Here is a 19643-nt window from a genome sequence, read left to right on the forward strand (position 1 = left end):
GTCCACCGCCTTCTGCGCAAGGGCAACTATGCCGAGCGGGTCGGGCCGGCGCCCCGGTCTACCTGGCGGCGGTGCTCGAGTACCTGACGGCCGAGATCCTAGAGCTGGCAGGTAGCGCGGCACGCGACAATAAGACGCGCACCATCCCGCGCCACCTGCAGCTGCCACCCACAGCGATGAGCTCACTAAGCTCCGGGGCCGTGTGACCATCGCGCAAGGCGGTGTCCTGCCCAATAAGACCGAGAGCCACCACAAAGCCAAGTAGAAAGTTGTGGAATGACAACTCGTTAGAAATACAACACGAGATGGTTCAGAGCCAGCTATGTTTCTGGAGAAGAGCTGGGGAAAAAATAAGTGTGCAGCTGGTTTCAGAGATCGGTGGGTGGCTCTGAAAAGAGCCTTTGGGGCTGCGGTTGCTGGGAACAACCTGCTTCCTACTTCTTCTTAGAAGCCGCCTTCTTGGCCTTGGCCGCCTTGGGCTTCGCTGCCTTGGGCTTGGAGACCTTGGGTTTGGCTGCCTTGGACTTAACCGCTTTGGGCTTAGCCGGGCTCTTGGCTGCTTTTTTGGGCTTCGCAGCAGCCTTAGCCTTCTTAGGGCTTTTGGCCACCTTTTTCACACCAGCCGCCGCAGGCTTCTTGGCTTTCTTCGGGGTCTTCTTGACTGCTTTCTTGGCTCCAGCAGCCTTCTTGGGCTTCTTCGGCGTGGCCCCCGCGGGCTTCTTAGCCTTGGCCGCCCCTGCCTTCTTGGCCTTGGGCTTGGCCTCCCCGGAGGCCGCCTTCTTGTTGAGCTTGAAGGAGCCGGAGGCGCCGGTGCCCTTGGTCTGCACCAGGGTGCCCTTGCTCACCAGGCTCTTGAGGCCCAGCTTGATGCGGCTGTTGTTCTTCTCCACGTCGTAGCCGGCGGCCGCCAGCGCCTTCTTGAGCGCAGCCAGGGACAGGCCATTTCGCTCCTTAGAGGCGGCCACAGCCTTGGTGATCAGCTCTGAGACAGGGGGCCCTGTCGCCTTGCGCTTCGCGGCGCCAGCACCCGCAGCCTTCTTGGTGGTTTTCTTCTTGGCAGGGGATTTCTCCACTGGCGCCGGGGCGGCGGTCTCGGCAGGAGCAGTTTCGGACATGGCGATAGGAAGAACTCCTACAGAAGAGACTCGAAATCTAAAGAGCAACTTTTGCAATGCTCCTTAGCTCCGACCTGAGGCTTATATAAGCCGGCGCTGGCCTGTGATTGGTGGAGCGTCCAATCCACCGCCCTCAGGCCGCTATGGCTCAAGGTTGAACTCCTAAATTGTGTTTGTTAGTCCCGCAAATTTGATTAAATATTGAAAACAACAGCCCAGAATTTTGTGTTTTAAAGCGCCAAAAGGAAGAGAACATCTTCTATGTCTACATGATTGTCTGTTGTCACACCTAGTATATGAAAGATATTTTTAAAACTCCCTTTATTTAGTTTTTTCATAAGAATCCATTAGACTGAGGGGATTATGTTATTCTAGTAAGTGTCCAATAAACATTATTTGAAAGGATTTGTCAGTAGTTTCCACCTTTGATTTTTGCAAGAAGGAAGACAATAGTTTCCCTGGTTGGGGCATAAACTTTGTTTCTAACTGTAGCAAGAAACACAGGCGCAGGGGTCTGGTGGGCTACAATCTGAAATTAACATCACAGACCTTATTTTAAAAACCTGTTCTGCCTCCTACTAGTTTCCATGTGGAGATGTCTTTTATAAAAAATGAGATTTTGCAGCTTGGCAAAACTCAGTTGTCAGAGTGATTTCTTCCATTGCTGAAGCAGATTTTGAAATCACTTGAACTTCAGAAACCCGCCAGCTGAATTCAAAATTAAATTTGGTATGTTTTCTGGTGGAAGTTCTTTCTCTCTTTATTTCTTGGGAAAATTTATTAAAATGTGTAATACAGATAATTTGCTTTTGAAAAAATTTCTAAAACCTGAGGAAAATTGAGAACTTTCTGTAACCCTAAAATGCACAAATTGTTTAGATGGTCTGGGACCTTGTGAGGTTTGAAAGTGTTCACAGTGAAATCTCCATTAGCATTTAATAAGCTGCAGTATCAGAAATACTTTTTTTGTAAGAAGCCAGCATACATGGGCATGGAATTTTTTTGTGTGTAGGTGCAGACATACAAATATTGTGGAATAACTGGATATGGACTGTGAGACTGCACTGAGTATTGAATGATGGACTTAGAGTTATAGATAATGACCTTGAAGTTTTTAAGTAGGTGAGGGTTGTTGTTTTGGGGTGAAAAGGGAAATGGACAGAGTTTTGTTCAGATTTAATTCAGATCTCAAATGAAATCAACCGTTTTTTTTTTCTTTTTTCTTTTTTAAGGTTCTTTTTGAGCAAAATAATAACAACAATAATAAGTTAAAAAAAAAAATGAAAATCAAGTTGCTTTAGTACTTGCCAGTGCAAAACTGTTGCAGGGTTGGCAAAGTGGTTGTTTCTGGACAGTGGTCTTTTTTTATATGACCTTCATATTAAGAACTGTCTTTACATTTTAAAGGATGGTTAAAAAAAAAAAAAATACATGACACAGACCATGTGGCTCTTAAAGCCTAAAAATATTTGCTATTTGGCCCTTTGCTCTTTTGAACTTCAGACAGATGATGCTATAGGTCTCTTTCAGAACAAAGCAAATTAGAACTGAAGATCAACAATACAATACTCTAACCAAGAGCTTTCCGCAATCTCAATCACAAAACTTTTAAGAATGAGGGGAAAGACTCCAAACCCCATTATTGAGGGGAACAAGTGTGTAACCATATGGGATGCCTTTCTTGTGGCATTTAGTAAATAACAAGTGATCCTAAGTACTCTCTGCAGGCTTTACTTCTTTTGCCACATTTTATAGCTGTACAAGCCTAAGCCTAGAGAATGACTTGGCAAATTATACAGCTAGCAACGGACAGTGTGGCATTTATCCTGTCTAGACGCCTGGTTTCACCTCTAGCGTGGCAGGAAGGTAACAGAAGATGGGGGGAGAGAACACTGAAGCCAGCAAGAGGCAGCATGGCAGGAGCTTGAGGTTAAATTAGAAGACCTTCTAGCCTTGTCCTTCAGAACTTTCTTTCATCAATGCCCAGTTCCCAGAAAGCTTTAGAGCCAGCTGCTGTGATAAGCCTGTTTGGCTGACATCTAGAACTCGGCCTTCCAGAACTATTCCCAGTCAAGATGTGCACACCCCAAGAGACATGTACACAGAAAGAGCACATGAGCTGAAGTTTGCCTGTTTTATGAAAATCAGTTAACAGCTCTAAATCCCCACTGAAAGTGAATTCCCAGCCTTAAAAAAAAAAAAAAAAAAATGACCCAACAATACACCATCACTATATGGTGTGAAAGGACTCGAGAAAACGTCAAAGTCCTTTGGGAAGACAACCGACCTTGGGTTAGATTATCCGTGGAACAGCGCCATTTTAGTGATAAGTGAGGGGCTCTGAAAAGAGCCTTTTGGGGGTAGTGCAGACTTTTGGCCACTAGAAATTTACGCCCTCTCCCCGCGGATGCGGCGGGCCAGCTGGATGTCCTTGGGCATGATGGTGACGCGCTTGGCGTGGATGGCGCACAGGTTGGTGTCCTCGAACAGCCCCACCAGGTAGGCCTCGCAGGCCTCCTGCAGCGCCATGACGGCCGAGCTCTGGAAGCGCAGGTCGGTCTTGAAGTCCTGCGCGATCTCGCGCACCAGGCGCTGGAACGGCAGCTTGCGGATCAGCAGCTCGGTGGACTTCTGGTAGCGGCGGATCTCGCGCAGCGCCACGGTGCCGGGCCGGTAGCGGTGAGGCTTCTTGACGCCGCCGGTGGCCGGGGCGCTCTTGCGGGCGGCCTTGGTGGCCAGCTGCTTGCGCGGGGCCTTGCCGCCGGTGGACTTGCGCGCTGTCTGCTTGGTACGAGCCATAGTCGAGCTCACTACTCTCCACACTGAGCAAAGGAGCAAGAAATTCCGGTATTTATAGCAAGCTTCGCGTCCTGATTGGACAGCAGACTGTGGCTCCTCATTCCACCCACCGAATTGGTTCTTACTTCAATCCTCTTCTTAAAGAGGGAGCTTTTCCGCCTCCACATTTATCTTTTAGGAAATTTTTTATTGACTGAATGAGTTTTTAGCATTTACGTGCATTAAAAAGCTAGGAAATGTGGCCAGTCGAAGTCACATTACTTTGAACATAAAAAAATAAAGCATGCTGGGAAACGTGTCAGGGAAATCTCGGCTTAATAATTGCGAATAATTTACTGGTTTAATATTGGGCATGCGCCATGCTACCATGCTTAACTTCCTATAAAGGGTTACATTAAAATACTTATGACTTAATGTACGGGGAGTCCTCGCCACTATAAAGCAAAAGGGAAAACCAAAGGGAGACATACTGATTCCTTAATAGACAAAAGACGGTTCTAAATAGTTGCGATCAGGGTATGACTAAAACCACACTTAACAGAAATGCTGAAAAGGAGAATCAGCCTAACTTTGTACGCAAGATTTGTTGTGCTAGTGAGGATTTTTTTTAACTTGGGAAAACTTTTTAAAATGCCTACAGCCCTTAAGAGATTTCGTGGGTGGCCCTGAAAAGGGCCGTTGGTTGACAAGCGATGGCGGCACCAGGACACTCAGCCGCCGAAGCCGTAGAGGGTGCGGCCCTGGCGCTTGAGCGCGTAGACCACGTCCATGGCCGTGACCGTCTTGCGCTTGGCGTGCTCCGTGTAGGTGACGGCGTCGCGGATCACGTTCTCCAGGAACACCTTGAGCACGCCGCGGGTCTCCTCGTAGATGAGCCCGGAGATGCGCTTGACGCCGCCACGGCGGGCCAGGCGGCGGATGGCGGGCTTGGTGATGCCCTGGATGTTGTCCCGCAGGACTTTGCGGTGGCGCTTGGCGCCGCCTTTGCCCAGGCCTTTGCCTCCCTTGCCTCGACCAGACATCCCGCCAAAGAAAGTGGACACTGACACTGTAACCTCTGAGCGATGATGTATATAGCAGCGTTTCGGACCTGTTTGAGAACTTCTCAAGCCAGTGGCACATGCTCACTGAAATCCCAGAGAAAGCCCGTCCCACGTTTTCAAGAAAAAAAAAAAAAAAAAGGGCGGTGCTTAAACTGCAGATTCTAGGAAGAGACATATTTAAAAGTTTCTCCGTCCAACTTCATAATATTTTGCGCTACCTTCCCTCTCCTTTAACTGACCCTTCCTAGAGTTCTCTGCCTCTTGTTTAACATTGGCCGCAGCAGTTCCTTCTCGCTTCTGAAATCGACTTGGCCATTTCAAGGGAGGCCATCGCAGCCACTTGGGTATTTGGGAAGTTAGCTGGTATGCATTGTGCTTTCTTAGGATCTGGGCATAGTCCGCCGGAGGAGTGACCATCTTCTGCTCAGGTGTAGCTTCCTCTCTGTTCTAAAGTGTGGTTGTCTGCCCTTCTCATGATTCACTTTTTCTTTCCTTCATCCGCCGCCGTATTTCTGGGGATAAGTGACTAATATTGTCTTTATTCTGCTTGGGAAAAGCTTGCGGAAGCTGCTTGAAGAAGGGCGTTTCATTTTCTTTTTTTCTGGAGAGTGAGGCAAATGTGATGTAGCTTGGGCCCTTCCAGCATCTCCTCTATTGAAGAAAATTAACTGGAAGCCCACACTTCTCAATTTTACATAATGCCCGATACGGCAACCAGGGATGCTTTATTTCCAGGGAAAAGAGTGTTTCAAAGGCAGAGTGCTGGGCTGTTTCCACTTCGCCAGTAGTTTGGATTGACTTCCTCTGACCCTCCCCTGGCTTCTAGGAGTCAGCTGCCTTTACTTGATGCAAGTCTTGAGTTCTTAACTTTCCTTTTCCCAACCTTGGGAATGTTTATTTTTTGTTTCAGGCATGTTTGGTTGGTTATTTACTCCTTTAACAAATGTCTAAGATATTTTAGAAGTTAGTCTCTCCACCTGCACTGTGAACTGATTATTGTACATGCAAAGCATTAATTACATGCTCCTGTTATATAATCTGTTTCTCATTGAACTCGTCTTTCCCGTCTTCTGGCTAATATGGAATCCCCATGTTTAATATTGAAGGTGTTAGCCCTGCTTCTTCTACTGGCATAATCACCATAATCTGTTTCCCTTGCAACTCGAAAATCCACGGGCATTATTCGTCATTAAATGGCAGTTATTCTTTTTAAAGTGAAACTTTATATGAGGAAATCTTGAAACAGTGAGAACCCTTAGGAGTGCTACTTTTTATAGGAAGTGCCAGGAGCAGATACTTTTCCTCCAGCTCAGGGTTAGTAGCTGGGCCTTACAAATTAAATTGGCATATTAACATGGGGTTTGTTATATATAAATATGGGAGATTTTACAAAAAAGGAATGAAAGCCCAAAGAAGCAAATAGACCCCAGGGGGACTTATAGGCCATCTTAAAGGGGTGAGGTAAACCTGCAGGGCAAACTACTGGAAGATAAGTGTTATGAAGATGAAGGTTATGTAGTGAAGTCTGCAGATTCTAATTATCTCAGGGATGAGAATGTCCTTCTGTGAGTTGTTTTCCTCTTCTGGTATGGTAGAGGAAGATACTTTTACCCCTGAAAATTTCCTTAATGTAAGGATTTTTTTTTTCTTTTTTCAAGAGTAAACTTTTACTCCGTTTTTGCACTTTTCTTGTGTTTGCTGTTTCTTAAAGTAATGTGCTCAGCATAATCCTTACACCCAAGTAGCTTAGTTTGCAGTTGAATATTATTATGGTCCCCTGCAAATATAACTCAGGAAGGGCTCTGGTTTGATTGGCTTAACAATGGCTGGCCTTGAGAATATTTCATTGTTGGTTGGGGGCTCAGAAAGCAATGTTCCAGAATTTGGCACTTTGTGCACTAGTACTTCAAGTTGAAAGACCTCAGACACAAGCCTTTCCCTGCCCTTCTTTCCTTTCCAAAGCTAGTGATAGAAGCCAGAATTGCTGGGGGGAGGGGGTAGTAGAAACTAGAAATTCTCTCTTCCCAAGGAGGCAGGCCCTAACCCTTGGAGAGGTCATTCTCTCCTATCTCCCTTGATACCCCATTCTGGAGGGGTCCTGCCCCATATCCGGGAGTAAAGCATGCCACAGAGAGACCAGGAAGAATCCGGACAGATGGGCCTTGCTGGGCTCCCCTGCAGTCCTTGAACACCAGGTTTGCAACCTTTTGTCCACAGCTGCCCATTCCTCACCAAGTCTAAGCATAAACGTCAGCAGTCTGCGCTGAGTTATTGGGCTTTCATTTCTGAAGGCTCCCTGTCTGGAGAAACGATGAGGTCTGTCTGCTGTGGTCTTCTTCCCCTAGCCTGTCTTTTTTCAAGTGCCAGCCAGGACCAGCAAAATGGTAAGAAAAGGGGTCACTCCTACACCATGGACATGTGTGTTTTTTAGGGATGTGAATGCTTGTAAATTTTCTTTGTCAAATCAGAGTTTTAAAATTCTCTTCTTGTACCTATGTGGAGAAAATTAATTGATTCTTGAGATTTCTTAAAGAGTTGGAGAATCTAGTTTCATTTAAATTAAGTAGGTGCAAATTGTCCCCCCCCCCCCCCCCCAGGAAATAGTAATGCTAGTTAGCATGAGTTGCCCAATAAATTCTTATTGATTGTGATAAATCATTGTGTATTTTCCTTACATTAGGGGAGATGAATGTTCTTGAAAAACCAGCCTCTACCTCAGAGCAAAGCCTATCCAAGGAAGGGACATGACCTTTGTCCTTGGAAAGACCCACAGAGCACTCCTAGGCACATTCCCACCCTGCTAAGTTGTTTATCTACAAATAACAGGAGAGATCTGCTGCCCCAGGTGTCCCTGACTCAGTCAGGCTAGGTGGGGACCCATAGCAACCCCCCTAGCAGCCACCAATCAGCATGAGACAGGGAAATACCTGGGATGCCAGATGACCCTCCCAGTAGTTTATGGTGTTGGGAAACCATGTAGTTCAGTATGAACACCCCTCTTGGCTTAAACCAATCAGTTCAAATGAATCCCCCTCTTATACAAACCAATCACCCCTACCCAACTAGTTCCCCCCAGTGAATGTGCTAATCATGTTTTAGAGTTGTTGGTGTGTGATGATTTGCTAAGAGATGCTAAGATGTATGTGAAGTCCCTGCCTTCCCCAAAGAGTGTATAAAACTGCTGCAAACCCTCGGCTCGGGGCCTCTCAGCGTCACCAGTTGCTGTGTGTGTGCGGAGGACTGAGCTAGCTCTCAATAAACACCTCTTTGCTGCCTACATCAATCTTGGTCTCTGGTGGTCTTTTGGGGGTCCTGAATTCGAGCATAACATTCTCAAGAGAAATGTTGACCATTTCAGTTTTCATACAATTCCCTTTCTTTCTGATCAAATGAATAAACAAGGCTCTATGTTTTGCTTATTGATCTGTACTTGTCTTATTAACAATCTCTTAATGTTCTTAATTCAAGGTTTTGGGTTCGATCTCTTTTAATGTGACTAAATTTTCAGTTTGATATATTACCTTACTTATCTCCTTGACACTTGATTTTGTCCTGCTTATTTTGCTTAAAGCTTTGGAATTGACTAGTGGATTGTGTTTTGCATATAATTTTTTGTTTCTCTAATAGGTTGTGTTTTGTATATTCTTTTCTTTCTCTTCTTTCAAAAAATAGTTCATCAATGCCTCTCCTAATTCTCATTTTCCTATCCCCAAACACACATGTGAACACCTGGACATATGCACTAATGCAAAGACCATTAGTTGTTCAATCTTTTTCTTCCCATGTACTTACTCTCTCAAATATTTCCTCCATGCATTTTACCCCAAATAAAACATGATCACAACACCTAGACACATGGAACTTCCCATCTTCCTTGGTCACAGCTGAGCAGAAACACCATCCCTACCCTCCTTAAAGATCCTTCAGTTTGCATTGTCTCCATGTGTCATTAAGACTGTAGGAGCAGAAGAGCCCTGTTTCCCTCTGAAGGCTTGGAATTCAAGTCTGAGAAGTAAACTGGCAGTAGACAGGTTAGCAGAGAAAAGGCATGCAAATCTATCATGTGCACCTCCTAACAGAGTCAAGCACCTTATAAACTCTCCTCTCAGGAGAGAGGGAAGCTAGGGATGCAGGTGATTGTAGAAGAGTGCATGGATTTTAGGGAAGATGAATGGACAGGGAATGTCCTGAGAAAAAGTGTATCTGGGCTGTAGTTGTGTTGTCAGCTCTGGTCTTTCTTCCAGGTGCGCCAGTCTCCTGCTAATGATGAGATATCTGTGGAAGGGAGTCACAACATGGAATATCTTCTCAACGATCAGGCCTTTAGATAGATGGGAACTCTGTTCAGAGAAAGCCTCTCCCTGCATTTGCTGTTCCACGGATGCTCTTGGTTTGAGGGGAAAAATAAGTGGCATATTTTGTGCTATTGTTTTCTAAGCTCCTCTAAGACCACTTAAAGAATGTTGCAGATGCAGAATCCATCCTATTATGGTTTGGATGTGAGGTATCCCCCCAAAACTCATATGTGAGACAATGCAAGAAGGTTTAGAAGAGAAACAATTTGGTTATGAGAGCCTTAATCTAATCTGGGAGTTAATCCTCTGAGGAGAATAACTGAGTGGTAACTGAAGGAGGGTAGGGTGGTTGGAGGAGGTAGGTCATTGGGAGCCTGCCTTTGGGGTATGTATTTTGTATCTGGTTAATGGACTCTCTCTCTTCTTTCTGATCATCATGTGAGCTTCTTCTCTCCGCCACACTTTTCTGTCATTCATTATGTTTTGCCTTACTCAAGCCTCGAGGAATGGGTTGAGCTGTCTATTGACTGAGACCTCTGATCCATGAGCCCTCAAATAAACTTTCTTCTCCTAAATTGTTCTGGTCAGGACTTTTAGTCACAGCCGTGAAAAAGCTGACTAAAACACTGCCCATCCAGATTTCTCTTCTCTTGCCCTTATCCCACCATCTCTCCTAAGGCCCACAATTCTATAGCCTCTGGAATCTGATTGTAAAGTCACTTTATCAGAGAAACTCCTTACTTGCTCCTGGAATTCTCTCAAGACCCAAGTATGGTCCCGCAGTAATCCAAATGACTCAGGAGTTGAGGCAAGAGGATTGTGAGTTTGAGCCCAACTCAGCAATTTAGGAGATCCTATTAAAAAAAAAAAAAAAAAAAAACAGAAAGAGCCAAATATGCCTTCCAGTACTGAGAGCCTTTCAGTACCTGATGCTTTTTTCTTGTTGACCTAGTGCGCTCTCTGCCCTGGCTGTTTTTGCAGTGTTCTGGTGCCGTGTATGTTCAGGGAAGAAAAAATAATTTTTCCTCTACTTTTTTCTGAGTTCTTAAAAGTAGAACACCCTATAGCAAAAGACAGGTAAGCAGAAGAAAAACAAAACATACAAATCTTTATTGGGATGTATATTTCATATATAAACAAAAGATATGAAGGAATTTGAGCACCTCATAGAAGTGGCATAGAAACTATCTTCAGCTGGAACAGGAGCAGGAATGGGAGGCCAGTTATGGGGACTTGGAGAAGCATGGCAACAAGAAAAGGATTGGCCTGCAAATGGTCACTGAGAATCCATCTTGAGGCAGCCCTCCTTTCTTTCCTGGCATGGAGAGGGAGAGAGCATTACAAATGGAGACTTCCAGCTTAGATGTAAATTCCCCTTACAAAAGAACCCTTTGGTCTCAGAACTTGTCCCATGTCTATAGTTTCTCAAGACCATCTGCTTAAAATAATCCTTATGCCAAAGAGGCATATTTTGGGTGACACATTATGGTGTCCTTATGCACGTAGCCAATGGTGATCATTGCCGCAGTCTGGCTGGGCACACAATCACGAGCCACCACACAGCTTGTAGATTCAAACAGCAACTCTTTATTCCCGAACTCACACCAGCCATCTACAATCACGTTCTGGGGAAATCCACGTTCTCTGCCCAAATCCACCCCCACTGGGCTTCTGTTTCCCAAAAAATACTGTCTGAATCCCGTGAGAACTCAAAGGGAACTCAGGCAGCAGGATACGCCCTATTCCCAGCAGGAATAACCTTAAACCTGGAAACTAAACCGGGAACACCCTAAACCCGGATCCGCCCTGGTCCTTGAGCAAGGTCACCTACATGCAATGTCACTGCAAAATGTCCTATTTCCACGAGTCCTTCCACTAAGCAACATGGGGTACGCTGGCAAGGAAATTGTCATACCTACTTGGCTAATGGCTCCCAGCAGATCATTAGGCTCCCCTCTAGACTTCCCTCAGTTTTGCTGGTTTTCATGCATTTCAGGCCAATATTTAGCTCTTACTCTCTTCCTCACCTCTTGCTAACATCTCCCAACCTGGATGTCGCGAGAACAGAATCCAAGGTAAAGATGATGTAGCCCTCTACTACCATGCCGACTCTCCTTTCTGGCCTCAGGCTAGGGGCAGGAGTTTTCACAGGCACTCCCATGTGGCTTTCTCTAAAAGCCACACAGGTCGGACTCCTTCTGTGGTCATCAGCCTACTTGGGACTAGAGCTAGGCCATCCCATTCAGTTCCCAGCACTGGTGTTCCCAGGTGTGAACTGGTGCCTGTAGGAAGGGGGACTTAGTCTTGAGTTCAGCTTTGGCTTTTGCCATTTACTTCTAATCTTACCTTAGACAAAAGAAGGCATTTTTTGGTATTCCTACACTCTTATTTTACTTATCCCCTTAAATTCTCCCTGCCTTCCTATTATCATGAATATGACTTCATGGATCTGTAGGCTTCCTTGGGGCACGGGCCTGGCATGGGAGAGACGGCTAGGTGGTTCTCCAATCCATCTTGTACAAAGTCATGGCAAAGGGCCACCTCAGCACATGGGTCTCTCCACTTCCTACCAAGGCACAGTTACATTTGGTGCTTTGGATGGAATGTTCCTGTCGTGCCAAAATTCATATGTTGAAGCCCAATCCCCCAAGTGATGGTGCTGAGAGCCAGGGCCTCAGGAGGAGATCAGGTCACAAGTTCAAGGATTTTACAATGGGATCAGGGCTTTAATAGTGGAGGTCCCAGAGCTCTGCCTGCCCCTTCTGCAGTCTTAGGACACAGCTTGAGGTTCACTGTTCAGTGAACAAGGAAATGGATCATACTGGACTGCTTAGCCTAGAACAGAGGGCAGTATCTTGTTCGTAAGCCAACAAACAGGTGGCTCTGGAACCTTTTGCTGTCACAGTGCTAGGGGACTCAGACACTAGCTTTCTTATTCTGCCAGTCTGATGGGTGTTATACAGTTCTTCTTTGCTGTTTTCATTTGAATGTCTCTGAATACAAGTGAAGTCGAAAAATTTCTTCTCCATTAAAAATCTGAAGATTTTTCTTCAGTTTAAATTAAAACACTCAAAGCATATTTTCTTATATAGAACTAGTGTGTGTAACCCCTCTTTCGGGCTACTTATGTAAATGAAAATTTTAATACAGCTTCTCTCATTTTCCATTTCAGAAAGAACAGCATTTTAAATGTATTCAAGTTTTTTTATTATTATTATCAGCAGGGATACCTAAATAAATTCAGTTTTTTACATCTTAAACCCTCTTTCCTGATGAGAGCCTATAAAGAAACAGAAAGAGACAGAAGCAAGCAAGATGCAGGGGCGAAGTAAAAAGGGCACTACTCATCTGAGCGGCCAGCTTCATTTATAAAGGAACTTTCTAAGTTCCTTCATGCCCAGAAGCTGAGTGTCTGACAGTAAGATGGAGGCTGATAAGACCCTAGCACAGAGCCTCCTCATGAAGGACAGCAGCTAGGCACTGACATGTATGAGTTATCTTACTAGTTTCAGGGAGAAACTAGAATATTCCAAGTGTGGATAACCGGGTGCCCCTTACCCTCCGGGACTTTGCTCACCAGAGGAATGCTCCCTTGTATGTTTCCATGGCCCAAATCCTTATAAGAGCCAGGCCAGTGGGGAGTGCTTCTGGCAGCAGCTCCCGTTATGAAGTGGAAACCTCCCTGAGCTTGGATTAGAGTGCATGGTTGGAACTCTGCTTGCTCTCCTGTTGAAGGCCTTTCAGGACCTCGGCACTTCTGGGGAGCATCAGCAGCCCTGTGAGTGTTAGTTTTCAACTAATGTTTCCAACATCTTTTCTGCCTCCTAGATTGATGCTTCATGTATTCCATGTAGTGTCCAGAATTTGAAGAGAAGTGCGGGGGAGTCTGCCTTGTGGAAAACAAAAGCTAACAGATTGCCAAAGAAATAAGATTAGCTATTTGCCTATTAGATTAGCCATAAAATTGACTTGTTTATGTGTTAGTCATTGAATTGGATAGCTTCCTAAGTTTTAACCAGTGACAAGAGTTAAACCCCAGTTTAGTCTCATCAGAGGACTTCGGTTTGTTTCTCCAGCTCTCCTAACCAAAATCCAGAGAGGAAACTAACTTGTTCTCTGGGGCATTGATCAAGGCACTGTCTCATATCACCTCATTTAACCTCTAAAACATCTCTTAAAGAAAGGGAAAGACCTGTTTTGTAGAAAAAAGGAGAATAATGATTTGCAATGGCTTATTTAACAAGTAGTAGGACCACTAGAGATGGTACCTCTGACAGGTAGTTCAGGAAAATGGCATTCAAATAATGAAATCAACTGTGAGTGATGGGTTCAGAGCATGCTATCCCAGGATTTGGGGTATTTAAAGTTGCAGGAACTTGAGAAATAGCACATGCAAGAAGGATTTCTGACCTTCCCTTGAAGTCTTAAGTCCAGAGGAAAGGAATGCCCTTATGTTCAATGACAGAGAGCCACAGGACTCCCTCTGGTGAGCTGGCCTTGGTAACTACCCCCCCACCCCCACCCCCAGCATGCAACATTCCAGTTTAACTGCTTTGGGTCCAAATGCAACAGGTTCATTTCATGCTTCACTGTTCTGCCACTGAGGCTTATTTTAAAACTGATATCCCCTTCCCTCACCTCTTTTCCCTCTTCCCCTCCCTAACCTTGGGGAATCAAGATCACTTTTCTTCCCATCCTAGGCCAGGTTACCTGTCCTTGAGCTTATGTACCACAGGAATGAAGTAATTTAGACTTCAGGGATGGCCCCAGGTCTAAGAAATGCTACATGTGAATTATGACCCATGACAAAGAACAGCTTAGAATGTAGCCTTTGAATCCCCTCTTTAAAAGTCCTGTTTCCCATGACAGGCAGAATCACAGCCTCTGGGGTAGAAGTCCCCTGTATTTCTCCTTTGCTAGCAAAGCAATAAGACTTCTTTTTTTCTTTTCCTTACAATTGTGTCCTCATTATTGGATTGGCATGAGGACTTATATTTTTTTGGTAGTACTCATTGCCTTAACAAGACTGTTCATACAAAATTTACATTTAATACATTTGCATGCTTTTCTCTCATTAATCTTTTGTTACAGAAGCTCTGGCCTATGAATTTAAACAGAAGGAAGATATTTCTCCTCCCCTGCATTGGTATAAATTTGTGTGGGATGTAGAAAAAGGAGAATAATGATTTGTAAAGGCTTATTTAACAAGTAGTAGGACCACTAGAGATGGTACCTCTGACACACAGAAATTTTTCAAAAACTGGAGGGTGCAGCCATAATGCCTGGGCCACCTGCACCAAGAACATTTTCTGGGCCAAGCCCCCTCCACCCCTTCCCTGCATGAATGAGCTACACCCTAACTGGGTGCCTACCTCACAATGTTCCTTTAATAGTCAGATGTGATAGTAAATGTGGGAAAGCTTAAAAGAGAAGGGCATGAAACAATTGTTAGCACTAACAGGGCAAGGTCAGAGAGGCTTCCTGCACATGCAGTCTCTTAACTGAGTTAATTCTTAGCCAGTTTCCTTGGAAATGGCAAATTAAAACAAAATAGAATACTGGTTTAATAAGTCAATATTTGTTCACAGGGACATTGATTTCTTGGAGTCTTACTCATTTCTAAGTGAACTGAAAAACTTAAAGATTTCTTTCTCCTTCAAAGCTGCTGGCCAGAGGTGCTTACCTGCACAGCTGCTCTGCCTGAGAGGCCACAGCTTTCCTCCTCCTTCTGAATTCTTAGTGTACTAGGCTAGTTTTCAGCCTCTGGATAGCAACACAAATAAATCCTGCAGATTCCTAGGAAGGAAAGGAGAGGTCCGGTGGACCAGACTTCCCTGTAGCCAGGGACCAAGCTGTGGGCACTCCTCCCGCCTGGGCTACTTGATTCTTTAGGATGACTCCTGACTCTCCTGTCTCATCAGTTACTCACTGTGAAACAAATTACTAAAAAATGTAGCAGCTTAAAAAAGCAAGTTTACTCTCTCTCACTTTCTGAAGATGAGGTACACAGTGGTTTAGCTGTGTGGGGTCTAGCTTGGGGTATTTCAGGAAGTGCAGAGTCCACTTGTTGCAGGGGCTATAGTCATCTGAGGCTTGACAGGGGCCAGAACTGGCTCACTTCCTGGCTATAGTTCTTGGCTGACTGTTGAAGGCCTCACTTTCTTACTAGGCAGGCCTCTCCAAGGGGTTGCTGGAGGGTTCTTCCACATGGCCCCTGGGGTCCAGAGCATCTAGATTTAGCCAGTAGGAAGTACAGTGCTTGTCATGACCTCGTCTTTAAGCGGCGGGACTTTTTTTTCCTTAGAAACTCATCTCTAAATTCAGGGTACATGCAGGGGACTAGAATTAGGCTCCAGTTTTTGAAGGAAGGAGCATCAAACGAAACCATAATTTCTAAGTTCACACTTAAGTGTGCATTCCATTTGAAACAGCAGACCTCAGAAGACTCTAAAATCCCAGCCAGTGTCCTTGAAATAGAGCAGGAAGACCTTTGCATGGGCCTGTGTGTCTGTCTTTTCCATTGAAGGAAATCAGGCCTTCTGCCCTGGCTATTGATGCCTTTTCCAAAATGGAATCTTCTGTTTTCCTAAAGCCTTTGGAGGGCTGAGTTGGAGCAATCTGTGCCTGAGTGATAGCAAATTAGCAATCCATCCTAGAAATAAAGCAGCGAGCAAAAACAACAAATCTTTGGTCTATGACTTGCATCTTCTACAGGGGAAAAAAGAAATAGCAAAATGTAACTGTTACCACTTAGCTTCACAGATGTTAGGCAGCACCTTGTCTCCTGGGTTAGGACTTCATGCACATCAGTCATGCAAGGATCCAAGTCTTTAGAAGCTTTCAGTTGCCCCAGGTGAGACAGGTCTGTACCAGGTGGTATCCACTCTGGCTTCTGCCTGGTAAATCACTAGTGTAGCATCAGGTGATTGGCCTACAGTTAAGATGGCCTAATGCCCCTGAATTGCCCCTCAGGCCCATGGCTGCACTACTAGGCTCCTGCAAATAAGACCAAAGGCTAAGGTGCTAACTTTACAACATCACAATCTTAGCATGGGAATGTACATTTCAGAGCTTTATCCTATGAGGTTATCAGGTGAGTCACTGCCAGACAAAACGTCAGTTCTCATGGGAACCAGAATGCTCATTTGAACACGACCATGTCCTTCTTTCTGGTAACAGTGGTTCAGCTGGCTCAGCTGAATTCAGGTTTGGTTCTTGTGACACTTTAACAATCATAGTACTGGGTAAGAGAATATGAGACCCACCTGTTAGGTAGCTAGTTCAGCCCTGAATGGAAGAGCAGGAAAGGAGTGAAAACCACAGGGAGACTTGTCTGACAGATAAGCACCTGGAAGATGGGGCCTGGTATGTCAAACCTCCCTCACCCATAGTCACATCTGAGGCAGGAGGATTTCTAGTCCAAGACCAGCCTCAGCAAATTATCAGAGCCCTAAGCAACTTAGTGACACCCTGTCTCAAACTGTAAACTAAAAAAGGGCTGTAGCTCAGTGCTAAAGTGCCCCTGGGTTCAATCCCCAGTACCAAATGAACAAACAAAAAAAGCTAGTTTCAAGATCAAGTTGAAGTGGCACCCCGTTTCTCCACAGAAAAGCCCTCTTCACCATGGCTGATTTGGGGACTGTCAACAAAAGAGTCTCTGCAAGAGTCCAATGTAGATAAACTTCCTATTTTCATGTCACCCTGTTTACTAGGCCACTGGCCGAGAAGATACCAGCACTCCAGGTGCTGGACACCCCCTTACTAGTTTTTCACAAACTTTTGAAGAAATGTGCAAACAAGGCCTCTGGCCTTGAGCTGGGCTTCACAGAGATGTCTACATTTTTAAGATAAGTTACAATTGGGCTCCATGGTAACAGCTGGCAGAGGGAGGAAAGAGGGGAGAAGAAGCTCTCCCCTTCTCAGGTGTTGTCCTTGAAGGGTTAACTTGCCTACAACAGTGAAAGAAAAAGCTGCTTTTATGTGAACTTCTGAGCCCCTCCCCTTACACGCTGGGTATAAAATCCTAAAACTCCCTGAACTTGGGGTTCAGGGGATTGATTGATTACAGCAAAGGCTATACCCTCTGAACCTGGCTGCAGCCAAATAAAACTGTTTCCTGCTGTCTTCGGCCTGGTTTGTCCCTACAACAAAGTCACAGCCTCCCTGGTAGCCTGTACCCTCCCTTATCACAGAAACCTGTCACAAACCCCCATCACCCTGGCAACCAGAACATCAGGACCCTTACACAGAAAGCTTGATGGTAGCTGTCCAAAGGGTAGGTAATAAACTGATTGAAGGGGTTCTCAATTTTCTTAAAAATTCCAATTCTGAACATCACACCATCCTATCTTGGAGAAGGTCCATGCAGCTCCCAGGCTGTCAATCCCAAGTAAAGATGGGGACTTGTGGAAACCTCTGGGAATTCCCAATAAAACTGGAGGGCACCCCATCCCTCTCCTCTCTATAAGGACCACTCTTTGTGTGTTCTCTTTTCTCCTTTGCCATTCTAATAGTCTCGTGCCTGTTACTGAGGTACGGACGTAAAACGTCCTCACTTCATCTCATGAATCCGGGTGGGATGGGTAGGACATTTTGGGGTGCCTGTTTCCTGAAAGGTGCCATCCCTTAACATAACAATTTCACCTCCTGGGAACCTGTAGGGATAGTTGTCCGCCACCCAACTATGTAGCATTCACAACCCGCAAGATGACCTATTGGCAAACTCTACCTTGGTGGAGGAAGCAATCATCCTTTGAAAGGACTCCTCAGCGGAGCGCGGTAGTGCACGCCTGTAATTCCATTGACTCCTGAAGCTGCGGCCGAGGACTAGCCTAGTTCAGGGCTAGCCTCAGCATTTCAGCGAGACCCTAAGCAACTTAGTGATGGCTGGGGATGTGACTCAGCTCAATCTCCAATAGCTCCCCAAACAACAAGTCCACTTCCCACAGTTGCCTACTGTACTACACGGCCTGGCTCCAGAGCCAATGTGAAATTAACTCTTTCAAGTTCCCGCAACCTGACGCCCTTCCGATCAAGGTTCACTGATTTGAGTAACGAAAAATACCTTGTGGTGCCGAGGATCTTCTCACGTGAGCTACGAGGAAAAGAAAAGACCAAGCCTAACTCAATGTGGAGCAGCACTATCACTGAGAACTTTGGTGGCTCTGAAAAGAGCCTTTGGGAAGGTGGCTAGGGAGTCTTGAGCTCACGCCCTCTCCCCGCGGATGCGGCGCGCCAGCTGGATGTCCTTGGGCATGATGGTGACGCGCTTGGCGTGGATGGCGCACAGGTTGGTGTCCTCGAACAGACCCACCAGGTAGGCCTCGCAGGCCTCCTGCAGCGCCATGACGGCCGAGCTCTGGAAGCGCAGGTCGGTCTTGAAGTCCTGCGCGATCTCGCGCACCAGGCGCTGGAACGGCAGCTTGCGGATCAGCAGCTCGGTGGACTTCTGGTAGCGGCGGATCTCGCGCAGCGCCACGGTGCCGGGCCGGTAGCGGTGAGGCTTCTTGACGCCGCCGGTGGCCGGGGCGCTCTTGCGGGCGGCCTTGGTGGCCAGCTGCTTGCGCGGCGCCTTGCCGCCGGTGGACTTTCGCGCTGTCTGCTTGGTACGAGCCATGGGAAATCACCAGAACCCTCAGAAAAAGGAACTGTAAGGTTGCTGCAAGGACCTGAATTTATACTGACGATCTCATCCTGATTGGTCAGAGCTGTTGCAGCTGTAACTTGATTGGCTTCTAATTCAATCTTTGTTTCTTACCCCCCTCCTCCGAGCCGTTTTCCTCTGAGCCATTTTTCTCTTCTGAGAGAATTTTTGTTATTTTGTTTACGGTTTCAAGCAAATAAGATCTAATGAAAATGGAATTGGAATTGGAATTCGTGGGAGTCAGTCTAAACTGTTCTTAAACCAAAGCATTTTTTGAAGCTTTGTTTCCTTTTTCAGATAAATTGAAAAAGTTACGAGTAGAATGATGCAATCGTTAGTAAATAAAAGTGTTTCATAACTACTTTTAACGATTGTACCAAAGCCCGAAAAAAAGAAAAAAAAAGTTTGAAAATAGATTGGCACAGTGGCTCCTGGAACATGAAAACTTGTTTGTCTTGCCTGGTGTGGGGAAGTAGTGGTTGGGGCGCGTGGGGCGAAGGGTTAGAAATGTGCTCGACTATGATACCAATAGTCTCCGACATAACTGATGGTGATGCAATCAAATGGTTGCTTGGTTCAAGGTTCCCTTACTATCCGCGGAGTGATGTTTGCATTGATGTACACTAAGGTCTTTTACATTAAATATAAGCAGACCTGAAAAGGCCGTTTGTTAGGAAGGAATTCTAGTTGACTACGAGACCATCAAACTCTCCTATAAAAAAAAAAAAAATCCTGAAAAATAAGTCGT

At 45.6% G+C, this 19643-nt stretch overlaps 5 protein-coding genes across 6 annotated transcripts in view; 1 reads left to right on the top strand and 4 right to left on the bottom strand.

The window, feature by feature from the left end:
- LOC114102782 (histone H2B type 1-K) overlaps nucleotides 1–19643 on the top strand; it is a 38212-nt gene that overhangs the window by 15929 nt on the left and 2640 nt on the right. The gene's annotated exons all lie outside the window — the stretch shown is intronic.
- Nucleotides 420–1130, bottom strand: H1-5 (H1.5 linker histone, cluster member). The gene has a single exon (XM_027923778.3). The coding sequence runs from the start codon at nucleotides 1113–1115 to the stop codon at nucleotides 435–437; it is 681 nt and encodes a 226-aa protein (XP_027779579.1). The 5' UTR covers nucleotides 1116–1130; the 3' UTR covers nucleotides 420–434.
- Nucleotides 3238–3928, bottom strand: LOC139706086 (histone H3.1). The gene has a single exon (XM_071613734.1). The coding sequence runs from the start codon at nucleotides 3912–3914 to the stop codon at nucleotides 3504–3506; it is 411 nt and encodes a 136-aa protein (XP_071469835.1). The 5' UTR covers nucleotides 3915–3928; the 3' UTR covers nucleotides 3238–3503.
- LOC114102785 (histone H4) lies at nucleotides 4192–4946 on the bottom strand. The gene has a single exon (XM_027948304.2). It carries the CDS (start codon nucleotides 4934–4936, stop codon nucleotides 4625–4627), a length of 312 nt encoding a protein of 103 aa, XP_027804105.1. The 5' UTR covers nucleotides 4937–4946; the 3' UTR covers nucleotides 4192–4624.
- On the bottom strand, nucleotides 10341–18879 carry LOC114102684 (histone H3.1). Of its 2 annotated transcripts, none has more exons than XM_027948170.2 (2): nucleotides 18317–18879; nucleotides 10341–10567 (listed from the first exon to the last, which is right to left on the bottom strand). In XM_027948170.2, exon 1 carries the CDS (start codon nucleotides 18866–18868, stop codon nucleotides 18458–18460), a length of 411 nt encoding a protein of 136 aa, XP_027803971.1. In that variant the 5' UTR covers nucleotides 18869–18879; the 3' UTR covers nucleotides 10341–10567; nucleotides 18317–18457. The 2 variants fall into 2 exon arrangements, with proteins under 2 accessions (XP_027803971.1, XP_071469836.1); XM_071613735.1 differs by having other exon boundaries at nucleotides 17981–18879.

The sequence above is a fragment of the Marmota flaviventris genome, chromosome 6 (genome assembly GCF_047511675.1).
Source record: "Marmota flaviventris isolate mMarFla1 chromosome 6, mMarFla1.hap1, whole genome shotgun sequence".
Lineage (NCBI taxonomy): Eukaryota > Metazoa > Chordata > Mammalia > Rodentia > Sciuridae > Marmota > Marmota flaviventris.

Coding starts and splice junctions, on each gene's coding strand:
- H1-5 (XM_027923778.3), bottom strand. CDS start 1,115: ATGTCCGAAACTGCTCCTGCCGAGACCGCCGCCCCGGCGCCAGTGGAG.
- LOC139706086 (XM_071613734.1), bottom strand. CDS start 3,914: ATGGCTCGTACCAAGCAGACAGCGCGCAAGTCCACCGGCGGCAAGGCC.
- LOC114102785 (XM_027948304.2), bottom strand. CDS start 4,936: ATGTCTGGTCGAGGCAAGGGAGGCAAAGGCCTGGGCAAAGGCGGCGCC.
- LOC114102684 (XM_027948170.2), bottom strand. CDS start 18,868: ATGGCTCGTACCAAGCAGACAGCGCGAAAGTCCACCGGCGGCAAGGCG.